Consider the following 24,755-nt stretch of genomic DNA (forward strand, 5'->3'; position numbering starts at 1 on the left):
ACACGTTGTCGGCGGCCTCCTCAATGACGAGAGTGACGTCACACCGCAGCGGAGAGAAACTGGGCCAAACTGCGGGAAGGGAGGTTAGGATAGGTCGTGGATGCGCCCTCCTCCCTCAGGCCGAGAAGACTCATTCCAGAAATCGCAGAGAGCCCTAGGTCCCTCTAGGGGAAAAAAAGGGACGGAATCCTAGGGGATGAATTTTCCATCCCCCTTCGCTTGTTTCGAGAATCGAGACGGACATTTTCCAGAATTTCTGGATTTTTTTTTATTCGAGGGGTGATGTAGGATGTTTTGAAATCAAAAAGGGTGATGTACACAATTTTATAAATAAAAGGGGTGATTTTGCAACCAAGGGGGTGTAACAACTTCCGAAAATCGAGCTACGATCCAGGGATGAAATCGATCGGTATCGCTTTTGATAACCGATATCTTTTATGAAGGTAAAGAGTGGGGATACAGGGGGTGAAGGCCGAAAGGGTGGTGGGAGGCCTCAATGAACTATGATATTTCATGGGGATGCCCGGAGAATCTGGGTCGCAGGAGGGTCGTGAATGGGGTTGACACCGAGGTGACGTCACGGGGTGCAACCTCCTGGAACTGGGTCGTTCCTTGGTCCCGTCATGGCCACGGGACCGGGACACGAGGAACACCGAATGTCTACCCTTGGGCACCTCGTTAAAAAAAGCTCCCTTTCCCATAAAAAAGATTAAGGACACGAGGCGTCCGAAAAAACCCCTTTACACACCTTTTTTCCTCGCTAAAAGGAAAAAAGGATCTTCTAAAAATCCCCTAACAGGATTTTCCATAGATAAAAAGTAGTAAAAAAGGAATTCTGAGACACCTTGACCATGGGGCATTCCCAGTTAACAAGATCAAATGAAAATCCCCATCGTTTTATTAGAACTGTTTGCGGTTATCAGGGATTTTTCACCGTTTTATCAGAAAATTTCCATCGTTATCAGGAATTCCCGTCGTTGTCAGGAATTCCCCCATTATCAAGATCTCCTCCCCTTGTCACCAGGAATTCCGCATCGCTTTATCAGCCCCCCCCCGCGTAGTTTTATCGGAGATTCCCTGCGATTATAAGAGATCTCCCTAGGGAGCAAGTAATCCCCTAGCGTACCGCGCACTTTTTCCAGGATGTCCTTCCTGGAGGAGCAGAAAAGCCTTGCTTCAAGGTGTCCCATGGTGGAATAAATGTCCTCGACCCACAAAGCGAATGACGCGCGCGGAAGATCGCTGCGGAACGGGGTATAGGTCAGTTACGTACTGCGGAAAGGTAAATGCGGAAATTCGAAATGGAGCCCCGAAAGAGGGGAGGAAAAGTGTTGGAAAAATAGAAATCAATGAACATTTTTATCGAAGCCAAAAATCCTACTTCGTGAAGTCACTGAGCTCTACTGTTGCACTATATCTGCGTTATCAGTCCTTATCAGAGGACCCAATCAAGCGAAGAATTATCGTCGCGTAAAAGTAAATTCAAAAATTTGATATAAAACGTCAGAGGGGGGGAAAAATGTTTAAAAAATTCCGGAAATCGAGAAATTATTACCTTTAATAGGCGATCGATGCTCCGAGTTCTAAGGGTGCCTTTTAAACGCGTTATCAGCCCTTATCAGAGGTCCAAGTCACGCGCTTCGACCAGCTCTCGAGCCTTGAATGGACACCCTTCCCTCGGGAACTGGGTCGACCTCGATACATACGCACATGTCCGGAAACTAGCCTGAATACAAGGTGGCCATCCTATTTATAACTTCCCCTACCCCATGATAGGAAACAATATTTATAGTTTTAAACATTACTGAAAATCCTCATATTTATTTAATTACATTTAACTTCATTTCATTTCACGTACCACCGACTCCTGTCGATCGACCTCTCTGATAAATAGTTCTCCCCAAAAAAATATAGAAAATTGATAAGAGGGTTCTAAGGGAAGATCCAAGGATAAGAGAAAAGGGAGTCGTCGGGAATTCTTGCAGAAAAACGGAAATAAGACGTCGCAGGACGTCCCTCGGGGTTCGTTCTCGGCGAAGTGATCGATTTCGGCCGATAGATGTGAATCGAAGCGAGGAGAGTTTCACGGGTTAATCCCCCCCTTAAAACCCCCCATGGGATCCGCGAAAGGGACTGCACTGAAAAACTGACATTCACGCAAGAGCGAGCTCGAAAACGCACCCCTCCTCCTGCGGAAACGCAACCGAGACTGGCGAGTTACGCAATCCGCACCCCGCAATTCTAAATGCCCGCCATTGTTCCCTGGACCGAGCGGCCACTTTGATGTCACTTTCAGCAAGCCTTAATCGAGGAGACTGCGAAGATGGACCCCCCATGAAGGTCGTCGCCGCTCGGTATCGATCGTTTGATCAGTCGATCCCGATCGCCGATCGATGCCCTCGTTTCTGAAATCAGACCCCCCTCGAAGAGTGCCAAACAATCGCATTGGGGTATCGATGGTCATGCATCGATGATCGGTAGGTATCGATGATCCAGTTGATCGGATTGCCAATCGATGCATCGATTCCTTATTTGTTATCACCCATTAATGCATCGATTCCTGATTATTCATCGGTGTACTAATTCTTGATCACCCGTCGATGCATTTATTCCTGATTATTCATCGATGCATTTATTCCTGATTATTCATCGATGCATTTATTCCTGATTATTCATCGATGCACTAATTCTTGATCACCCATCGATAAATCAAATGTTGATTAGAAATATGATTTAATGACTGGTCTTTACCTTGATTTTCGATCATTCGTTGCACAAAATCTTGAATATTCATCGAGGCTCCAGTTTTTATCGATGAAATTCCTGATTATTCATCGACATTACAGCTTTTATCGATGAAATTCCTGATGATTCATCGATGCTCCAGTTTTTATCGATGAAATTCCTGACTATTTATCGATGCTCCTGTTTTTATCGATGAAATTCCTGATTATTAATCGATGCTCCAGTTTTTATCGATGAAATTCCAGATTATTCATCGATGCTCCAGCTTTTATCGATGAAATTCTTGATTATTAATCAATGCTCCTGTTTTTATCGATGAAATTCTTGACTATTTATCGATGCTCCAGTTTCTATCGATGAAATTCCTGATTATTCATCGATTCTCCCGTTTTTATCGATGAAATTCCTGATTATTCATCGATGTACTAATTTTTTATCACTCATCGATAAGTCAACTGACGATTAGAAATGTGATCTGATGACTAGTCTTTACCCTGACTTTCGATTATTCGTTGCACAAAATCTCGACTATTCATCGAGGCTCCAGTTTTTATCGATGAAATCGCCGATCACGTCCCGACTTCGATTCCGAATGTATCACTCCATTTCTCTTCGGGGTCGACCTCTTCGGTTTCCATGGATCGTGAAGGCTGCTCGACAAGGTCCCTCGTCCCTCTTTCGTGGTCTGCAACGAGGCAATGACGACCGATCATCGATTCCACGTGCGACTTCCGGTCGCGGCCGTATCGAAGGCCACGCAATTTCCAGCCTGTCGGCGAGATCAAAAGGCGCGGCCTCGGGCGAAGGTCAAGGCCACTGCGGCCTGATAACGCGGAATTATCTGACCGGATCGCGATTCCCGATCGCACCTGTAGAATCCAGCCCGAAAGGAATTAATTCCGCCTCTTTCATTAAAGGTCAATCATTTTTTTCCCATGCAAATTTTTCCAACGTTTAAATATAAATTTATGAACAGTCGACTTCTTGGACTGAAATTTCCTGTGGTAATACCAAATATAAAAATGCATTTGGAGGAAAAAAAAGAAAATTTCAGGGTCTACGTATCCATGGACTATTTCGAAGAGTTCCACCCTCGTGTTAAATAAATGATTGATGCTTTTGCGCTTTGTTATTTTAAATTAATTCTCGGGGATGAAAGATGGGAGATCTGGTTCCTTCTTTCCGGGGATAAGAATTTCTCAAATGGTTCCGAAACCGAGGTCGTATCAGGGCTCGTAATCGGGTCAGAGGGTGTCGGTGTCAATGCACCCGATGCAGTTTTCTCGCCCACCAGTTTTGGTCCAGCCCCTCTTCTCGGGGATGCTGAACGAGGACACGCCGCAGCTTCTGCCGCAGTAGCTTCAGAATGTTTCTCCAGAATCTCGGGAAATGACCCCTCGGTGGCTTCTCGACCTGCATCAAAGGGATCCTTATCAATCCCAAGTGGCCTGATTATTTTTTCTCAGAGATTATCTCGCCGATCCTTTTAATAGGCCGCGCGAAATATGATTAATCAACCATCCCTAAGCGTGTAAATAAATCCCAAGAAAAGTATCCAACTCGAAGGTGCCTCATTATCAGTAAAATAATAATCTGTGATCCTAAAAATAATTATTTCCAATATTATCCCATAACTTGTAAATACATACCATGCGAAATGTCCGACTCCACGGTGCCCTATTGTCAGAAAGAGAAAAATTATCTTTGTAATCATTACTTTTAGGGAAGGGGTTAAAAGATCATTCTCAAATCGACTCCTTCTCCATAGCATGAAAAACGTTTATTTGAAACGTAGAACAAGTCTACATGGATAATATATAAAACATCCAGACCTGAGTAATCGTCTCGACACGCGTACTCGTGTGCATCGGGCGATGCACCTCGCTCGCCGAATATTTTTTTCATTTTTTATTTATCTCTTTTTTTTTGTCAGTAAGTAGTACCATTCAATCACACAGGGATTCGCTACAAGGCACTAGATGGATCGCACAGACAACCTGCGATAAAATTCGTACGCGATTAATTGCACCCTCCGTTGCACCCCTGCACCTGTTCTCGGCAGAGAGTGCAACGTCGGGGGTAACTCCAAATGACGGGAAATTGACGGTGTTACATCGACAATTGGTGTTGATCGTATCGATCCCGGAGAGCTTGTACTCCTATTATTAAATTTCCTTTTTTTTTTTTTCCTTATAAATATCGAGGGGAAAAATAACTGCCAGATATAAAGACACCCAAGGACTAAGAATGCCCTGGAAATTCATCCATAGGAGGTTCACCCTGATAAGAGTATCACCTCGGTGATAACCAGTCGCTTGGTGTCAAGCTACTTTTATCGCTATTTTTTCATAATTAATTCATTACTCGGACCTAAGAGTGACATTAAAGTGCGATCCTTGGAAAGGACGGGACGAAAGCTTGGTTTATTGTTATCACCAGTCGGCGCGGATATGGAGTGATAAGAGTCATTTTCCCTCGGATAGGTAATTGACGTTTTGGACGTCGAAGAGATTCTAGGGTCTTGTACATTTTTTTCTTTTTTTTTTTTCAAGATCCTGAGTCTCTATTACGACGCGACTGATATGAATGCAGCTCCGAGTGGGCCGCGTGATAACGATCTTGATCATCGTCGATCGATCTCCGATCGATCGAACCTCCGAAAAGCCGCGCGATAACCGTGATAACAATAAACTCCGATGCCCAAATTTCGGCGTCCCGAGACTTATGCACGTAAAAAAATCCTAAGGATCAATCGGCGTCTTGCCGATCGGTGATCGATCACCAATCGATCGAACCTCCAGAGTGCCGCATGGTAACCACGATAACAATAAATCCGGCGCTCGAATTTCGCCTTATGGGCGTAAAAAAATTCTAGGCACCAATCAGCGCCTCGAGAGACGTCCGATCGAACGTCGATCACTGATCGATCGGCGCTAAATTCCTCGTCACCTAATATCTTAGTGTCGTAGAAAGGTCTTGCAAAAAATTTAGAAAGTACGTTCCCTCTGGGCCGACCTTAACAATTAACAATATCCGACGATTACATTATCCACTACACAAGAAAGGGGTGAGATCAGTGGGTGGGGGGTTGTTCAGAGAGAGAAAGATGACATGACATGTCATTTAATAAATGCAAGTGAGAGCAGAGATAGAAATTTCTCTCCCCATTCTCTCTGTCCATCCCTCAGGACCCACCGATCTCGCGACTCCTGGTTTCCCTAGGCCTATTCCCTAGGCCTCGGTCTGGGGATTCGCATCGAGACGAAGTACCTAGAATATCAGGGATGACATTATACGATTACCTCCCAGGACCCGGGTCCTGGGAGTCTTACATCGAGAGTCCTTTCGGGGCTCCGGCTCTTGCGGCCCCTTGGTCCTGTTTCCTCAGGATCTTGGGACCCATGGAACCCCATAAGGCTTTGTCGAGTCTATGGGTGTTCCTAACTTCTTGGATTCTCTGCGGCAGGGGTCCTTGGAGGTCCTCGAAGAGTTCCTTGGAGATCCTTGGTATTCCTTGCAGTTCCTTGCGGCTCTTTGGAATTTCTTGGAATTCCTTGCAGCTCCTTGCAGTTCCTTGCAGTTCCTTGTAGTTCCTTGCAGCTCCTTGCAGCTTCTTGCAGCTTCTTGCAGCTCCTTGCAGCTCCTTGCAGCTCCTTGCAGCTCCTTGCAGCTCCTTGCAGTTCCCTGCAGTTCCTTGCAGCTCCATCCATCTCCTTTCTGCTCCTTGCAGGTCGTTTCAGGTCCTTGCAGCTCCTCGCAGCTCATTCCAGCCTATTTAAGGTCTTCGAAGTTCCTTCGATCACCTCCCACCTAGCAGTTTCCTTCACCATTTTCTTCTCCTCCCAGCATCCTCGTCTCTCCCTCTCGAAAAGATCTCAGGCGCCCTTAGATCAGTCCCCAAGGCTCCCTACCGGAACCGGGTCCATTCGTCCTATCGATAAAGCCCGACGGAGTCCTGGCAAGCCTTGGGCATGGCGATCTGCTGAGCGGCACTTCTAGGCACCCGCTGGGTCGGCAGACCGGAAAGACCCCTCACATACGTATAGGACACCGGGCTCCTGAGGATGCTCTTCTTGGCGTGTTTTTTCCCCTTGGCCTCCCACTTGGAGGAGATCTTCAGGCTCTGAAACACCCTGCGGAGGGTCTCCGTGGTGGAGGGCCTCTTCAGGGAATCGCTGTCGTTGCTGCTGTGCGCGTCCGAAGGACTCGGGGAATGGGATGGCGACTCCACTCTGGGGGTTGCCCTGGCGTCACCAGGACTCCACGACCTGGAAGACTTTGCTCTGGACCGCTCCCCATTTCTCGGCGTCCTGGACAGCCTCTCCTGCGACCTCGTCGTCGTTGGTCGATCTCGAAGACGGTCCAGATAGCAATGACCTCGTGGAGATCTACCACCTCCGCAGAGCCGTTCACCACTTCCTCGACGAGATAATCTCTCTGCGCTTCCCGTGCTACCTCCACTGCTGCACCCGCTGTCGGTGCTGCACTCGTCGTCCCCGAATTCCGTTCCTCGACGATGGTCTCGTCGGTGCTGATCAGAAGATTTGGTGGACTCCTCCATGGTTGAGGTCGCCCTGGACCGATGGGACCCTAGGATCACCTGGAGGTCCTAGGGAAATTCCGGTACCTACGGTACCTTGAGTCTGGTGACCTCTTGCGATGCTACCAGGAAGAGCTCGGAAGACTCTTCAAGGTGTCTCGGCACTCTGGAGAACTCTGATTGAGAACTGAAGAGACTCTTCAGGAACTGGAGATTTCCTTTGATGGAATTCTTGGAGAGTTCCGAGTTTTCGATTGTTTATGCCCTCTTTTTCGAAAGGGGACCTTCGCAACTGATTTTGCACCCAGGAGTTGAGTTGCTTGGCACAGGTTGATTCTGTTCGTCGCTGCTTGCAGGTTAGGAAGCTTCGACCTGGGTGCGGTGCATCAATGCGGACTGAACTTTCCGGGGATGCTGCGCTCCCCTTTATAATCTGTGGCTACTCTTCAGGGCGCTTGCGCGGAGATTTCCACATGAGGACGAGAATGGAGAGGGACACCCGAGGGTGGAAAGAGGGATGAACGTGGGGAGAGATCGAAAGGATCAACCCCTGGGATCGATTACACTGGTCAATTAGTTTAGACTCTGCTGATTCTCGCCGAAAAAGGATCATGTTATAATCTGCTGTGATTGGAGAGCACCCCCTGAAATTAAAGAGCACTTTTTTAGACTGCCGAACAGCCTCCGAAATTAGACCTTAAAGAGACTCTCGACCGGGCCGAAAATAAATAATTCAGGAAATTTTTTTTTAATAAATCCGAGCTTTCTAGGGGAAAATGTCATGGGGATATTTTTAAGGGCAGATGTGGAAAATATCCTAAGGAGTAAGAACAAAGATGTCGAAGATTTTCAGTGAAGGGTAAAAAAGGCAAAGAAGGAGTCGAAGGACCTCAAGAATAATTTGTCTAGATTCGAACGAAAATTAATTTTTCGGGTTAAATATTTATATAAAATCGAGATTTTTAGATTTAGATAGATGTTGAAGGATCTCGAGAAAAAAGGAGGAGAAAGTCAAAGATCTCCAACCTGGAGAAGAAGGACCTCTAAGGAGTCAGGATTCTGCGGAATTTCTTTCTCTCCAGGGTTGTTGCATCCAATTCCGAGGCTGTATATACATGTACATACATGTACATGCATGTACACCGGCACGTAAGAATTGCACGTCTCGCAGGATCCCCGAGGAGGTCCTTAGGACGCCATCATCGGCTAACTAACCTGACTTAATCCAATCTAAGTTGGCAGCAAGAGTCCTGGAAGATTTGTGTGTCCGACCTATGAATGCCTGATCAGCAAAGTGCCTTGCTACTTGATTATGAATTGAGAGAGCCCCTTCTGGTCTCCTCTTGTCTCATTATCACTAATCACGAAAACCAGACGAGAGATTGTCCGTCCTCAACCGTGAAATCCTGCCCTTTCCTCCGTGCAGTTTTCCGAAATAACCTCAAACACCATAACCGCGCGCCCCGACCCTGCCTCGACCTTAATTTTTTTCATCCCCTTCCCTTAGACCCAAACCCTCCCAAAAATTCCCACGCCAATTCAAACCCCTAAACAACCTAAAATAAAATACATTTCGCAAAACTCCCACGAATACCCTGGAATAAAAATAAATACCAGTCCGCCCGACAAAGCGTTGACTAGCACCACTGAAATCTCCCCGATTTAGTTCTCCCTATAAGAGGCACTTTCTACGGTGTAATAAATTCTTAAAAATTAATATCAACTATAAATTCCCTTTGCCATGTTGGAAACACTTTGGAGAACGGTTTTTTATCGGGTTATGTTGAATATTGCGACGCTTTTGCGTGTAGGATGATTTTTTAGAACCATTACTCGGGGAGAACTTGAATTGGGCGGTGAATTTTGGGGCAAATTATTGTTCTTATTTTTTCATCGGGATTTCCTTTCTTTTCGAAATCCCCGACGAGGGTTTAATTTAAGAGAGCTCGATTCGGAGCTTTTCTGGGATCAGACGCGACGAGGTTCATCGATTCCTGGCCTGGGGTGAACGACACCGAGTAAACCTAGCCTCTCGGGTTAAGCTCCCGTCCCCTCGTCGTCTTTCAATTATAAAAGATGTTTACGAAATATTAGCAGCAGGGCTTAAGGAAAGATGGACGAGGGAGTGTCTCCTGCTTCCTGAAAAAAATCCCTCGATTTAACGGGGCGGTCAGTGAACGTCTCAGGGCGTCGTCCTCTTCGGCGGCGTCTTCAGTCTCGAGGAGAATTTTTTTCCTGGACGATTCCAGGCGTGGAAAATTATATAAAAATTCCAAGGACCTCTGTTTATTGTCCTGCAAAGGATCCTGGCTCGACGTAACCGGGCCAGAGCTGGGGATTATTTTTTTCCCGTGTTTTGTCATAATTGTGCAATGTCGAGTGCAAGGACGGAACTGGTCGGGGTTATGCGCGGTTTGCGCAATGCGGGGGTCCGCGTTTTTCCGGATTACCGCGTATAATTATACAATTTGTGATAGTAATACACTGTTATGGAGGGTAAACAGATTTCCATCGACGGATATGCCAGGATGCGTCTCGTTTCGGGATGCGTCGTTACGTCCAGAGCCGCGTGTCCTGGACGTAACACGCGTGCCATTTCCGCTTCGGTTATATGCAAAGAGGAACTAATAATCAAATGATTAGCTGATAATTAATCGAGCCAAGTAGTCATAACTAGCTAGGGTATTACGAGAGGAGATATTTCTGAACGGCTCCAGAAATAGACGGCCAGTCCTGCAGGACATCGCCAGGATATTTTTCCACGAGGGGTATGTCAGTTATGAAGGATCCTTAAGGATCCCCAAGGACAGAAACAAAAGATTGTCGTTGTGATTTCTCTAAATAGACGAATTATTAGTGATAAGAGATATTTCCTCGGGATTTTATCAACCAGCTCGCCAGGACGATTTATCAAAATTCGGTATCGGTGATAATGGATTTTTTTTTCCGACGCTTTCTAGAAAGAAGATCAACACAATTTTGTTAAATGGCAGGATCGAAGAGACAGGATTTTTTCCCGGCGATATTACCGAGGAAGGAGCCTGCCACAATTTTTTAAATAGATATAGGATCTTGGTAAACAATTTTCTGCCGAGTGGGGACCCAGGAAATTATGCATAATTACGTTAGCCATAGTTGGACTTCCGGGTGCGGAGGCGAATTTATTTCAGAGCGACGATTAGAAAGCGGTCGAAGTTTCGACACGATCGGCCTTGATCGATCATGGATCATGGATCATTCAAGGGCACGTGGTCTCGATACAAATCTCGGGTCAGCACAACAAGTGCGTCGTTCCTCAAGCTTTGCATAAAAAAAAAAAAACGGTCCCCATTGTTGAATAGTTAATAGAATCATAGAAATATTGTATTAATTCAAAGAGTAATAATTTGACTAAAACAAAAATCAAATAAATGGCCACAATTCCAGAGAAACGTCGCATCCAATTAATTCCAGTTTATTCCAGTGAAATCATTATTCCTCGAATTAAGAGTAATATTTCTTTGAGGGAATTAATTTTTTTTTCTCTAGGTATAAAAATCAGGCCCTCGAAATTGCCTCGCTTGGACGAGATGAATCTTGAAAATGATGGGAACAATTGGGAAAATCGCAGGAATTGCGTTTTTCCCGATTTACCTGTCACCGCGACCTCGGTCAACTCCTCGTGCTCGATTTATCCCCCGAGGCTGAGCACGTCGCAGAAATTCGAGATGAGGTCTTTGTTCCGACCGAACCAGTTTCACACTGGTTGTACTTGAGCGGAGATCGGGTGCACCAGGGTTCAAGTCCCCTGGACCACGCCCAGCATCCCATAGGTGGATCCGGTCGGAGATCCGGCTGCTAAGAACCACGTGGGTCTCTCTACGGTCCCTCGTGTCCCATATGACATCTCTAACCACCTCCACGAAAATAATCAACACCCGTGAACCTCTAATAAGCAGGAAAAATAAAATTCCGCGGAGAAAATCGGGCAAGAAAATGCGCAAGAAAAATCCATCGAATTCCCAGGTCGATCGTGCCGATCAGATCTGAGATCGAAGGTTGATTTTAATCGATCGATGCAGTCAGGATCGAAGGTTTCCACGTGAAACGCATTTTATTGAAATAAGAACAACGTGGGAAAGGACGGAGATGCAAGAAAATTGCGATGAAAAATCATGTTGGGGGGTACGAGGAAGAGGAAGAGTCCTTCACATCTTAAGGCGTTTCTAAGACCGAGATCGCCATATTTCCGATATCCAATGTGCGTGAAATAATTTTTTTCAAGTACATTTCAATTAAAAAAAAAATATGGAAAGGGACCAAGATGCTAGGAAAATGAGTAATTAATCAGGCGTGGCCCATTAAGTTCGCGGGGGGTCCGTGAAGGAAGCGGCAAGTCCTTCGCGCTTCCTAAGGACGAGGATCGGTCGTCCTTCGAGAACTGCTTGACAAACACGCTCGTTCTCGATCGCGATCGAGGCGGGAAGGTCTCCAGGATTTTTTCTCCTCCTTTTTTCCATTTCCTCGCGTGCGGACCTTTCCCGGTTTTAAACGTCCCTGTTTTGCGCCGAGTTGTGGACGTGATCGTTAGACGGGGACGTTTCCCAGGACAATGGGCGTTGCGTAAGACCTGGACAGGACCTTCGGATGGAAAAGTCGGAATTTCATGGGCCAGGACGATCCCTCGTTTTCTGTAGAGATATTAAGGAGGAGGTAGACCTCGAAATTCGAGGAACTGTGTCGTTTTATAGGGTTCTTCCATCTGTGTCGCGAGTGCTCGTCGGATCGATGTTGAAGAACAATGTCATTATATCTACTCTCAGTTTTCCCTTGCGTTCATTGTGGGGTAATCGTTTTTCATAATCGCTTTGACGTAGCACGACCAGATAAGGCCGATGACGTTAAGGAGTTACGTCTTTCTGGTAAAAGCGATCCGTTTCGAAGGACCTGCGAAATTTCGATTTCCTAATCCAAACATTAATTAAATTAATGGCGGCATTTTATATTCGTCTACGAGATTCATAAAAGACTTCTTTTCCCCTGGAAAATGTGCAGCTTGCATCGATATTGCATAGAGCCTCAGATGATCGACTAAAAAATCGCGGTCCTCGCGAAGGACCTGAAAGATTCGGAACTTGGCTCCAAAGCTTGATGAAATAAATGAAACCAGCTGTTTTCTCACTTAGGAGACTCACAAAAGACATCTTTTTCTCTGGAAAATGTGCAGCTTGCACCAATATTGCATAGAGCCTCAGATAATCGACTAAAAAATCGCAGTCCTCGCGAAGGACCTGAAAGATTCGGAACTTGACTCCAAACCTTGATGAAATAAATGAAACCAGCTGTTTTCTCACTTAGGAGACTCCCAAAAGACATCTTTTTCTCTGGAAAATGTGCAGCTTGCACCAATATTGCATAGAGCCTCAGATAATTGACTAAAAAATCGCAGTCCTCGCGATGGACCTGAAAGATTCGAAACTTGACTCCAAACCTTGATGAAATAAATGAAACCAGCTGTTTTCTCACTTAGGAGACTCACAAAAGACATCTTTTTCTCTGGAAAATGACGCAGGCCGTACTTGGCTGCACCTGGAAAATGTGCAGCTTGCAACAATATTGCATAGAGCCTCAAATAATCGACTAAAAAATCGCGGTCCTCGCGAAGGACCTGAAAGATTCGAAACTTGACTCCAAACCTTGATGAAATAAATGAAACCAGCTGTTTTATCACTGAGGAGACACACAAAAGACATCTTTTTCTCTGGAAAATGACGCAGGCCGTGCTTGGCTGCACCTGGAAAATGCAGAGCTTGCTTCCATGACGTGTGGAGCTTCGAATAATCGTCCCAGGACTCGCGAATCGTCCTCGGAGCTTATGCAACCACTCGCCTACGTAATAGCGTACTAATAATCGGACCAGAACACGTAACAATGTTTTTCGGATAAACTCTAATGAACCGCGGATAATCATTGTTCCCAGCCCGCGGATGATCCTTTCGGAGGTGATAAGAACGCCCACGCTTGAAGGTTCCGAATCACTCCACCGAAATTCCCCGATTTTACATAAAATTAATTTCCATTTCACATGTGATTACGTGGCAATGAGTATGTAATGGTGAATGGAGATATCAAAGGGGATTGATGATAAGCTGATTATGAAAAATCGCCTCGTGAATGAATCATCGATCTCTTATCGGCTCTGAGTGGGTGGAGGCTGATTATCGAAAGGATAATTATACCCATGGAATATTATTATCCTGGATACTGATAAATCAGCATATACTCAGCTGATAGGATTTATGGGGTCCTTCGGGCGTGGAGATTAAATCAGGAAGGATCATTGAAGGATGTTCAAGATCGTCGAAGCGTATTGCGTATCATCGAAGGATATTGCGCATTGTCGAAGGATTTTAAGGGTCCTCGGTAAATACTGCACATCGTGAGGATCCTAAGATCCTTCAAGGACCCTAGGGATGACTTTTCACAGGGATCGTCGAAGGATCTTCCGATCAGCCTCGGATTTCGATCTATCTCATCGATCTTCCAGGATCCTTTCCCGAGTCTAGGACGTTCCAGGACGATAAATCTCACAGTTGTATCCTGATTTCCGGCCTTCGTCCATGGATCTCCATATCCAAGGTTATCAGTGACTCCTTCTTGGGAAATCATTGCTCATGATTATTTAAATATTATAACCCTTTGAGAATAAAAAACATTCTTCAGGGCCTCAGGACATGCTCGAGTTACTCCGTAAAAAAGACCTCCAGAGACGTTTCTTTATTCCTGATCATTTTTCAGAAATCCTGCTAGGCAGAAATTCATATCTTTATTGAAAATTCCGCCGTCGCGGATTGCGTAGAAAATAAATTGCAAATTTTTGGGTAGGAACTTTTCCTCTTCGGTATTGAAGGGGACAAGAGACAAGGGAGGAATAAATTCCGTGAGCGATATTTTTTTAAATTTTATTAATGATCGTGATTAGTGATCAATACATGCGAGAAGAGAAATCGCGGATGGAAGTCGTGAGGATGAGTCAGTCTCCTTGGGGTGAGGTGGTCCAGGGTCGAGGGTCCTCTTCAGGGTGTTTTCAGATGTAGTAGCCAGATTTGTAGGCATATGGCAGTGCATATCCGTAGGGGTAGGTCAGGGGTGTAGAGTAGGCACTGTATGCATTGTAAGCAAGAGGGCTGCCATATGCAGAGACGACAGGTGCATTGTACGAAGAGATCACCGGTGCACCTACGAGGGCTCCAGGAGCAGCCACGGCCAGGGCCAGCATAGCGGCGAACACGAGCTGTCAAAAAGTTCCATTATTATCCAAAACACCTTAGATCACGCTTCAAGGGTCTAGAAAAATTCGGGGGTGAATTTGAAGAAGAACACGAGCTGTCAAAAATTCCAATGCTCTCTCGATGGTCACACTTAAAGGGTCCTCAAAAATTTCGAAGTCATTTTCGAAGAGAAATCCAGACACTTTCGCGAGGAAGCCAATTAACTCAGCTTCAAGCTGATGAACACGTGACAAAAAAAATTCTGGAAGCACTTAAATTACAGACCGTGTATCAAGGATCTCCAATGATCTAAGAATGAATTTTCAGGAGGGACCAAACTGGAGAATGATTTAAGGTGCGACTTGGAGAACCCTTCGAGTTAAAAAACGAGATGGGATTCATGGATGTTAAAACGTTGGAATCGTTGGAAAAAATGAAGACACTTCCCAGAGAAAATCAAGTCATCTTCAAAAGGGAACAAAGTGGAGGAGTTGCAAACTCCTCTTCAGGGGTCAAAGTTGGTGGATTTTCGGATTTTGTTTTAGATTTAGTAGGTGGATCGATTGAAAATACGAAGACTAGGATGAAGAGTACTCACCAGTTTGTACATGTTGATCGATCGTCGGACGTGAGTGCCAAGGATAATATGCCTAATTGGAGGGAGACCAGGTTTATATAGGTAGGGCAGTTTCTGGGAGGAGTGGTCCCTCTCCCTGGATGAAGCAGGCCCTCTAGAGGGGAGAACTAGTGGTCCGGGCAGAAAACGAGTGCTTTTTTATCTCCCCCTTTTTCCCACCGGGGAGCTTTCCTGGCCAATGGTGGTTCCTGACGAGGACGCAAGAAAGGATCCGCGTGCATCCACCGAGGGCGTCACGCTCTTCAAGGTCTACGGGTGCACCCAGGACTTCTTTTGACGTTTCCTCAAGACCTATAAAAGCCACCGGCGTCTTCGGTAGAGACCATACCTAGTTCTCGCAACTTAAGGACTACTCGAGCACCGAAGCCTACACCGCACCTCCGCAAACATGTACAAGCTGGTGAGTCGAGATGGGAGTTTTCCCACATTTAGAATATTTCTCATCGACAATGCGACACCGATCCACCGTATAAAAATCCTGGAAGCTTCTCAGGACCCTCCTCGAACTCGGGGAATTTTTCTACTAACCATGCACGAGTCCTTCCTTTGAAGAAAAATTTCGGAAATTTTCTGTACTCCCGCAAACGTGTGTAGAGACTGGTGGTTGAGATGGGTGTTTTCCCGTGTTTCTAATTTTTCTCCGTTGACGTTGCGGTCCAGATCCGTTGAACAAAAATTGTGAGGGTTCCCAAGACCCTCCCCGAACGCGGGGATTTTTTTTACCGATTATGAGCGACTCCTTTCCTCGGAGAAAAATGAGGAAGTCTGTAGAGTTGATCATTTTGGTTGCGGAGTTTGTTGAGACAATTTTGATGTTTTTCTCCAGTTTGTCCTCGCCGTCGTCGTGGCCCTGGCCGCTGCAGCACCTGCACCTGAGCCTGCACCTGAGCCTGCACCTGCACCTGCCCCTGGATACATCGCATCGCCCCTGGTCTCCGCCTACACCTCACCTGTGGCGTATTCCCTGCCATTGACCTACAAGACCTACTCGTCTCCGCTGACCTACGCCGCACCTTATGCCTACGCACCTTATGCCTACAAGGCTGGATATGGATATGGATATGGATACTTGTGAGCTGCCCAGGCTAGAAGGAAAAATGGAAAGAATCGTGCTCCAACCCACCGACCAACTCGGACGGAATCGCAAACTCTTCAGCAAAGCGGCTGACTAATCCCACGCATCGCACAATCTATTTCGATCTTGCCGGAAAATAAACCACAAATGTATTTTCCAAAAACCTGAGTCCTTTGTTTCACCCCCACCTGTAGATGTAAGAAAAATTGGAAAGTGGGATATATATATATATATAATAATAATATAATCCCCATCTTGAGGAACACCTCGAAGAGCGCACTTAAAAAATCTGACAGTAAAGTGTACTCCATAGAAATATTTTTTTAAGATCCAAACATCGATCTCGTTTCGATTTATGGAGATAAGGAGATAAAATCCAGAGATGGGGGATGGTGAATTTAGGGAATTAGTACCTGAAGAGGTCCAACTTTGGGCTGGTTTTCTATTCGAGGGGTTTCGAGGAGATAAATGGTTGGTGGGTATGGTGGGATTTGTTTTTTGAAGGATAGAATTAAAATAACGAGTGTTAAGAGAACGTCCACCCTGAAGAGAGTCGGATTGGTTGTCGAAGAGCTGCAGGAAACTTCATCCGAAGACGGTAAAATATCCTTACGGCGTTTTAACGACCTCACGTTATTTATGATTCTAATTGGCTTAGTAGAGAACAAAGATTTATCATCTCACACCATGGGAATCTGTTACTTCGTCAATATCTTCAAGACCAGCGATTAATAACAAATAATTGGTTTCCTTAATGTGTTCGAGTTAAAGGCCCGATTAAGCCGACTCGGTTACCTACACCTGGTGAACACCAAAGCAGAGGAACATAAAAAATTCCCCCTACTAATTTTTACCACCCAACTTATCAACAAATTTTTTCCAAAACTGTCTTACTATAACAAGAAATAAATTAAACTCCACTTTGAAGAAATTCCAGATGAGTGAAATTAATACCAACGCTTCTCCCAGAAAACTATTTTTTTTATCAACATTTAAGGCTAAATTTTTACAACATCAACCACATCAAACATTAATTTAAATTCTTCCCTGATTAAATTTCAGGAATGAAGTCGAAGAGCCTTATCAAGGCGAGTACGAGCGAGTCCTTATCACACCAGGAGGTTTTAGCCAGACGACAAGGAACAAAGTCAATGTAAAGGAAATTTATTTCTTAAATCCTAGCTGAAGATCAATTGCCAGAAGTGATTTAGAAAATACAGGGTGTAGTCAGGGTCGATTCGATCAGATGTAGTAAGAGGGGGCGGCATATGCAGCATAGGCGCCGTATGCAGGTGCAATGATGGGTTTGCTGTACGCCAGGGGTGCAGCTGCAGCGATGGGTGCAGCATAGGCGAGAGGAGCAGCAGCAAGGGTGTTGTAGTTCCTGGCGACGTACTGGCTGCTGGAAGCTGTGACAATTGGTGCAGCAACAGCTGAAACAGCTGGTACCGCAACTGCAGGAGCTGCCAGGATTCCAGGTGCAGGTGCAGGGGCTGCACTGACTGCGGCCACCAGGGCGAGGATTGCGAACTGTTGGCATAGAAATGATTGTTAATTAAACCGTAGGACGGAAATAGTGCGTTTTTTAGGGTCTTTTAGGCCAGCCCCAGGTGGAACCAGTGGCAAGGTAACCGAAGGAAAGACTCACCAACTTGTACATGGCGATGGCTGGGTGCTTGCAAGTGCTCTGCAAGGTAGGGAACGAGGTACTGTGTCCGACAGTGCAGGGACTTAAGCTTTTATAGGGAAGCAGAAGCCACCCCTCCAGACTCGACACATTGGGCGGCCGGACCTACCACGCCTCTTTTTCCTTCGACTCTTTTGTCTCTGATCGGGCCGAGGAACGTTGCCTCATGACGAGCATCGCAAACGACCCGGACTGGACTTTCCTTTCGACGTCTGGCCCCTCCACCAGGCGCGGACCCCCTCGTCTGGGAATGGACCTGGAAGTGGACCTGGAAGTGGACGCGACCTTGGCTGGTTCTCCAAGATTGGACTGCCCAATGTCGAGCTAGACCCTTCTGGTATTATGACTGATTGTGGCCCTTATGGTACGAGGGTTGTGGTTCTCCAGGATACCACAACTGGTACCTCTTCTCCAGTCTCATGATGCCATCCTCATTCATCCTATATTCCATTGCAACCACTAAACATGAATGGACCCCGGGATATCAACATCTTATCTTCATGATACCCATCAGGAAATCCTAAAAAAAAGAACTCCTGAATTTCGCAGGGGCCTCCAGGTGACATCGCCGCAGGACGACCTCGAGTTCCTCCGAGTCGCGCCCGAAGAAATCGGGGGCAGAATCGCTAACGTAACTCGCATAATCTAGTCCATTGACAGGGGCGTCACGTCCCAGAGGAAAGTGCACCTGATGGCACCCATCTGGGTATAAATAGTGACCAGGGATAGTGGGTGTCATCAGACCTCCTCAAGGTTCCCAGCAAGACCGAGCACCATGTACTCCAAAATCCCGGTAACTAGATATCTCAAGAATCAATCATTATTTTTAATTGGCATTAATTGTCAAATTGACAATTGAAGTCTAGATCCTTTTTCTAAATCTCGTCGCTCCTCTTTCAGGTGGTGATGGCAGTTTTGGCGGCGGTCCTGGCGACTGGAAGGGCAGGGGTTGTACCTGCAATTGCGGCTGCCCCGGTTGTTGCAGCCCCTGCTGCAGTTGCATACACCAAAGCCGTGCCTTACAACATTCCTCCATATGCATCGAGGGTGGACATCAACACCAGAGTTCTCAGCCCATACGTTGCTGCTGCACCTGTGGTTGCAGCTCATGCTGCACCAATTGTCGCAGCACACGCTGCACCAATTGCAGCTCACCCTGCACCAATTGTCGCAGCACATGCTGCACCAATTGTAGCCCACCCTGCACCATTTCCAGCAGTACCAGCTGCAGGGCATTTGGCTGCACCTGCCTTCACCTACGGAGGTTTCGCAGCTCCCTATGCACATGCAGCCTTCACTGCACCCGGACCAGCGATTTTCGGCTGAGACTTCAGCATCCTCTTCAGCAACTCCCTTGCCCGATGAACTCTTCTAGCAAATAAACTTGTTTTCCTGTTGAAGAAAAATCCGTGCATTAATTTTCTCCCTCTCTGTTGAATTATTTTTTTAATGAGGTCTTCGGTTTTTTTATCCGTTTAATTAATTATCGGAGAGGTCGCCCAGTCTGAGTCGCAACTGGACCAATTGAGCTGGTTCGAGGGGATCTTCAGGGTCGAGAACTCGCTCGGAATTCGCAAGGATATCCCGAAAAAGAATCCAGACCGCGACGAAGGATCCCGGAGCAGAGGGTAATGCTCCTGCAGGGAAGCTGGGTGTTTCGCTCGCGATCTGGAATCCGAACTGGTCTCCGCCATGGAGAGGACCTTGAAGTACATCCTGCTTCTGGCTCGAGAGAGGAGGCTGGAAAAATTGTCTCGCGTGTTGGTAGACATGCGTGCGTGTCTACAGACTGAGTCGACGTGCGATCGGCCGAGTTACGAAAAAAGTCCCGGAAAAAAGAGACCCCGGTCCATTGGGCGCGTCGCTCCAGGGGAAAGCTGCCTCGGCCAATCGGAGCCGGCCCTCGGGGGTACAGCGGAAACGACCGGGGCTCCCATCTAGACGCCCAACCCGGTGTTACCCGGAACCGCTCCACATGTAAAATCATATCTATCGAATTCCGACTCTCACGCCGTTCCCAATTTTTTTCCACACACTCAGACCTTCGATGCAGCTAGGAAAAAATCGGGAAGGAAATTAAGCCACGGACTTATGAAGGGGAATTTTTCCGGAACATTTGAGGCATTTTTCTGGCCGATTTTTTATTTTTCTGGGAGGAGGGACCTTGTTGGAAAATTGTTTAAAAATTTTCGGATATCTGGGAGATTGTGATTAATGAGTCGGGCACCCGATTGGATAGATTCGTGACGAAATTAGATGGGAATGATAGTATTTCCTGTGGGACCCCTTCCCGGTTCCCATTTTCGGCGTTGCTCAAGCGCGTTTTCTCTTTTTCGATCAGGCCCGCCATTGGGCAACCGCTTTTACTCGAGTTTTACGTTAAATTCGTCCCGTAAATACGGAGGCATTCTAACCGCGACCTTTCACCGATCGTAATTCGAGACGTCGATTCAAAGGCCGAGCCTTAACCGAGCGGCTCAATGAAACCTTGTAACGAGATCCACGATCAGCTGATAGCCTGATAAAACCGGCGTGTCCGTGATGCGGTATAAAAAATCACTTTTTACATCCTGGATATTTTTCCTGACTCTTAGGATTATTTCCCTTCGATTTTAGAATTAATAGTAAAGACCGCGTGTCGGTTATGCGGTTTAAACAATTATTCTTTACATCTCTGATATTTTTCCTGATCCTTAGAACTATTTCGCCTCGATTGCAGGGTACATGCACCTGTAATCGATAGTTAACTAAGACGTTCGACCAAGTTGAAGAGGCGATCGGCTCGATTTTCGAATTCAGATCGCGTAGGGCAGACGCTCCCGAGTTTCACTTTTAAGGAGTCCGCAATTGCAAGTTCATTGGGCAAGTTGCGCATGTCGTGTGAACGTGTATGTACGTTCTTGGTCGCGTACCGAGGCTCACGCACCGAGCAATGTCGCCCTGGATTCTAATGTCACCTGTCGCGACCAATTGTGTCATCGGTTACGCCTTCGATCGCGCTTACCATTCGTTGAATTCTCCTCGACGTGTTTCCTAAATTCGCCGAGAAATGGCTTTCACTGTCAAGGATCTGAATCCTGATTCAGAAATCGCAATCCTCGCCCGGGAATATTTTATAAAATCCTCATAAGGATGCATTACTTAAATTCCTCGGATTTTTTATACCTTCGCCAGGATCTACATCCTGAACGTTGTGATCCAGATCCAGGAAATATCTTCTACTTCCATAATCCTCGCCAGGATCTATTTGCAAAATCTCGTGATCCAGTTACTCAAAAATCGGTAATTACAACCCTAGCCAGGAAGTAATCTCTAAAATTCTCGTCAAGACATATTTCCTGAATTAGACTTAATTTCCCAGGATCTACTCTTAGATCTCTTAATCAAGGTCCTTAGAAACGATCGATCGCGACCCTCTCCAGAATGTGCTCTTAAATCTCGTAATTAAGGTCCTTAACAATTATCAATAGCGACTCTCTCCAGGATGTACTCTTAAATCTCATAATGAAGGTCCTTAGAAATGATCGATGGCGACCCTCTCCAGGATGTACTCTTAAATCTCGTAATCAAGGTCCTTAAGGATGATCAATAGCCACCTTGCCAGGCCTAATTTCGCAGTTTTTCGGCGATTTCGAAAATCGGAATGAATTCCACGGATGTCCTGGAGCTTTCTCAAGAAGGGGCGAGACCTCGAGGAGGGATCCTCCCGCAAAGCGATCGACAAGGCGTGGCCTCGGAACAGGAGAGGTCATCTGGTATGCAAGAGCACGAGCTGCCCACGAGTCAAAGGTGGGAGGTCCTCTTTGTTGGGCCCAGAGCTTGGAGGCACCTATAAAAGAGCCCCCGAGCTTGTCCATGGCATCGCAGTTTCAGCACCGAAACAGCCAACCCCAAGCCAATCAAAATGTTCACCAAGTGTCTCGTAAGTCTAAGAACCGACACCAATCCCTAGATTACCTAAACCTCCCCAAAATCCCCCCCGTCTGATTCTCTAATTTTTTCCTCATCGCTTCCAAGCTACCTTCAAAATGATCCAAAGAACCCCTAAGTCCCTTCAATTCTTCCGAAGGATTTCCTACCCAGCTCCTAATCGATACTATTAACAATTTGATCGAGGTCTTCCAATAATTCTCTTAAGATTTACTATTTCCATTTCAGAGGAGATTAGCTAAACCTAGATTACCTAAACCTCCCCAAAATTCCCACCGTCTGATTCTCTAATTTTTTTCCTCATCGCTTCCAAGCTACCTTCAAAATGATCCAAAGAACCCCTAAGTCCCTTTAATTCTTCCGAAGGATTTCCTACCCAGCTCCTAGTCGATACTATTAACAATTTGATCGAGGTCTTGCAATAATTCTCTTAAAATCTACTATTTCCATTTCAAAGGAAAATTCACATTTTTCGGCTTCCTTTAAAGAATTTTCAGTTTTTCTTTTTTCGACACGACTGTCAACTGACCTTTTTATCTTTTGACAGTTCCTCGCCGCCCTGGTGGCAGTCTGCTCGGCCGGACTCGTCCCAGCTGTTCCAGCTGCCTTGACAGTTGGCACCTACGCCAGCAGCTACAACGCCCATGCCATCAACCACGCAGTTGCAGCTCCCATTGTGGCCGCCCCTGCAGTTGCAGCTGCACCTCTGGCGTATCCGGGATACCCTGCGATATCGGCGTATCATGCAATTCCTGCATACGGAGCACCCATAATCGCAGGACGACGCTAAAGACCACCACTTGCCTCCACCACCTCATCGGCATCTCCTGGACCAGGGCACTCATCTCTCATGACCTCCGACCTCTCCAGAAAATTCTGGAAAATCATGAAAACCATTCGGTGATCTCTCTTGGGGACGCAAGGATTCGAGTCCTGTGTACGTGCAGGAGCATCCTTGCGAGCGCTGAACATCCTCGGTGATTGGTCGAAGCTAGGCTTCGAATGCTGCGATGATCCGAAATTCCTCTCTTTTTTGGTTAACTAAGTAAACGTTTTCCGGAAAATACACACACTCTTAAGGAAGTTTTTTCGTTACGAAACCCATTCCTCTCCTGTCGATCCTGAATTTATCGGGGATTTATCGACTCACGTGTCCGTAATCGTCATTAAGGGGATGTGAAAGTGGCATCTGAGGAGGCAATCGTTCATAAGGAAGGTCCTGACACCCATTAAGTCTGATTAATTAGAAAAATTGTTAGCTAAAAAAATTGTGTAAAATTAAAAATTTTATTGGTGTCGGGACCTTCCTTGTAGTGGCTATATTTACTTTCTAGAGTTTGATACTATTTGGTGCACCCAGTGCAGAGAAAAGTTTCATAAAAAAGAGACCTCTTTGACGCCACTTTCACATCGCCTTAAGACGCACGGAAGAAACGCGGTGAGATATTGAAAAATCTTGACAGGGCCGTATCTTAACCCGTCCCTTGGTACCCGGGGCTGTAATTTGCGTTATCACGCCTGTGGAGCCTGTCTTTCGGATGATTTGTAGGATCGCTCTCGCTGATGTCGGAATGATCGCTTACAACACTCTCGACGTGCACTCGGAACGAACACAAGGCCCTTGAAACGTTTTGAAACGACTTCGCTCGCCTAAATCTGGGTAGGAATTGCGTAGAGGTCTGTCAGGTATCGACGATCTCACCTGGTGGTGAAATCGATGGACCATCATTAAAAAAGACACCGAAGCGTGCCTTCTGTCCCATAAACTGCACCTGAAGCTTCATACAAAATTCCTGGATTATGAAAAATTCCTAGAATACGGAAAATCCCTGGTATCCGCAAGATTCCTGGAACAAGCAAAGTTCCTGGCATCTGCAAGATTCCTGGAAAATTAGCCACACTAATTCCTCCGTATAAATGACCCAACGCGTACAAAAAATTTGTAAAAATTCTCCCTGGGTATGTCAACCTTGAAGAAGCCTTTCATCCGTCCCGGGAAGGCGTAGGGAGTGATTCATGGATTCCATAAATGTTTACAGTGCGGTCAATGACTAGTTTGAAATTTAAGCCGGAGCTGCATCTCGGTGCGGTGCAGCGGTGCATAGGCACATGCCTGGCATGCACTCGGGCTCTTATGCAATGCCTTGAAGAAGACGTGAGTCACCCTGTAGAACCAGTCGGGCTAGATGAAAGAGAGATCACGCCGGCGATAAAATCACTCATCGATCGACGATTCGATCGGGGAACATTATTGCTCGGCCTCCTCGAAGGGCGATTTTTCAAGCCGTGTAACTCCCCTCGGAAATAATTATTACAAATTGATTTTCGTGCTTCCTGGTACCGGGGAGACACCTTTTCCGTGGTCCTGGAAAATTATTCCCCGGCTTGCCCGGTTTCGTAATGGACAAAAGGCGTGGAGGAAAAGTTGCGCAATTCTTGGAGAGTTGCACAACTTCGGCCTTTGCTCGAGGTGCCGGCCTCTTCTGGGCTTTTTGTCGGCGACTGGGCTTCTTTGTCATTGTTCCTCGAGGTTCGCCGAGAGGTCCTGATTCCGTCTGTCGAGGTCACGGTCTAGGTCCCCCAGGAGTCCTCGACTCGGTTGTCCCCGAGTTCTTCGATCGATTGTCCGTGATTAGTGGGTCGGAACTCCAGAAAGAGAAATTGATCCTGAAGAAATGACCACTGAGAGATGGGTCCTGGGCGACGAGGAAGACCTCTCGAGGAACCTGGGCAATTGAATGAAATCTTATTACACCTGATATATCGAATTATCCCACTCGGGTATCGATAAAACAGGAGACTATGGCTCATGACGAGCCTTCACTCCTGTCGTTCCAGGACCTCCCAGTTCAGCTCTCTTCTGGATCTCCAAGAAGCCAGGACATCTGCCG

The 24,755-nt window shown here is 46.3% G+C and overlaps 6 protein-coding genes across 6 annotated transcripts; 3 read left to right on the forward strand and 3 right to left on the reverse strand.

Annotated features, from left to right (window-relative positions):
* Positions 1–6,676: 6,676 nt before the first annotated feature.
* Positions 6,677–7,306, reverse strand: LOC105694933. The gene has a single exon (XM_012416075.1). The coding sequence runs from the start codon at positions 7,304–7,306 to the stop codon at positions 6,677–6,679; it is 630 nt and encodes a 209-aa protein (XP_012271498.1).
* A 6,983-nt stretch (positions 7,307–14,289) lies between these two features.
* On the reverse strand, positions 14,290–15,164 carry LOC105694988. Its single transcript, XM_012416190.1, has 2 exons — positions 15,134–15,164; positions 14,290–14,558 (listed from the first exon to the last, which is right to left on the reverse strand). Exons 1-2 carry the CDS (start codon positions 15,143–15,145, stop codon positions 14,352–14,354), a joined length of 219 nt encoding a protein of 72 aa, XP_012271613.1. The 5' UTR covers positions 15,146–15,164; the 3' UTR covers positions 14,290–14,351.
* A 337-nt stretch (positions 15,165–15,501) lies between these two features.
* LOC105694987 (cuticle protein 12.5) lies at positions 15,502–16,413 on the forward strand. Its single transcript, XM_012416189.1, has 2 exons — positions 15,502–15,572; positions 15,999–16,413. The coding sequence occupies exons 1-2, from the start codon at positions 15,561–15,563 to the stop codon at positions 16,245–16,247; spliced, it is 261 nt and encodes an 86-aa protein (XP_012271612.1). The 5' UTR covers positions 15,502–15,560; the 3' UTR covers positions 16,248–16,413.
* Positions 16,414–17,473: 1,060 nt separating this feature from the next.
* LOC105694986 (cuticle protein 38) lies at positions 17,474–17,961 on the reverse strand. The gene is made up of 2 exons (XM_012416188.1): positions 17,896–17,961; positions 17,474–17,777 (listed from the first exon to the last, which is right to left on the reverse strand). The coding sequence occupies exons 1-2, from the start codon at positions 17,905–17,907 to the stop codon at positions 17,490–17,492; spliced, it is 300 nt and encodes a 99-aa protein (XP_012271611.1). The 5' UTR covers positions 17,908–17,961; the 3' UTR covers positions 17,474–17,489.
* A 748-nt stretch (positions 17,962–18,709) lies between these two features.
* LOC105694934 (larval cuticle protein F1) lies at positions 18,710–19,260 on the forward strand. Its single transcript, XM_023431741.1, has 2 exons — positions 18,710–18,727; positions 18,835–19,260. The coding sequence occupies exons 1-2, from the start codon at positions 18,710–18,712 to the stop codon at positions 19,258–19,260; spliced, it is 444 nt and encodes a 147-aa protein (XP_023287509.1).
* A 2,485-nt stretch (positions 19,261–21,745) lies between these two features.
* Positions 21,746–22,947, forward strand: LOC111673878. Its single transcript, XM_023431809.1, has 2 exons — positions 21,746–21,856; positions 22,412–22,947. The coding sequence occupies exons 1-2, from the start codon at positions 21,839–21,841 to the stop codon at positions 22,652–22,654; spliced, it is 261 nt and encodes an 86-aa protein (XP_023287577.1). The 5' UTR covers positions 21,746–21,838; the 3' UTR covers positions 22,655–22,947.
* The last annotated feature ends 1,808 nt before the right edge of the window (positions 22,948–24,755 follow it).

This window comes from Orussus abietinus, unplaced genomic scaffold (genome assembly GCF_000612105.2).
Source record: "Orussus abietinus isolate OABI.00-Male unplaced genomic scaffold, Oabi_2.0 scaffold35, whole genome shotgun sequence".
Taxonomy (NCBI): domain Eukaryota; kingdom Metazoa; phylum Arthropoda; class Insecta; order Hymenoptera; family Orussidae; genus Orussus; species Orussus abietinus.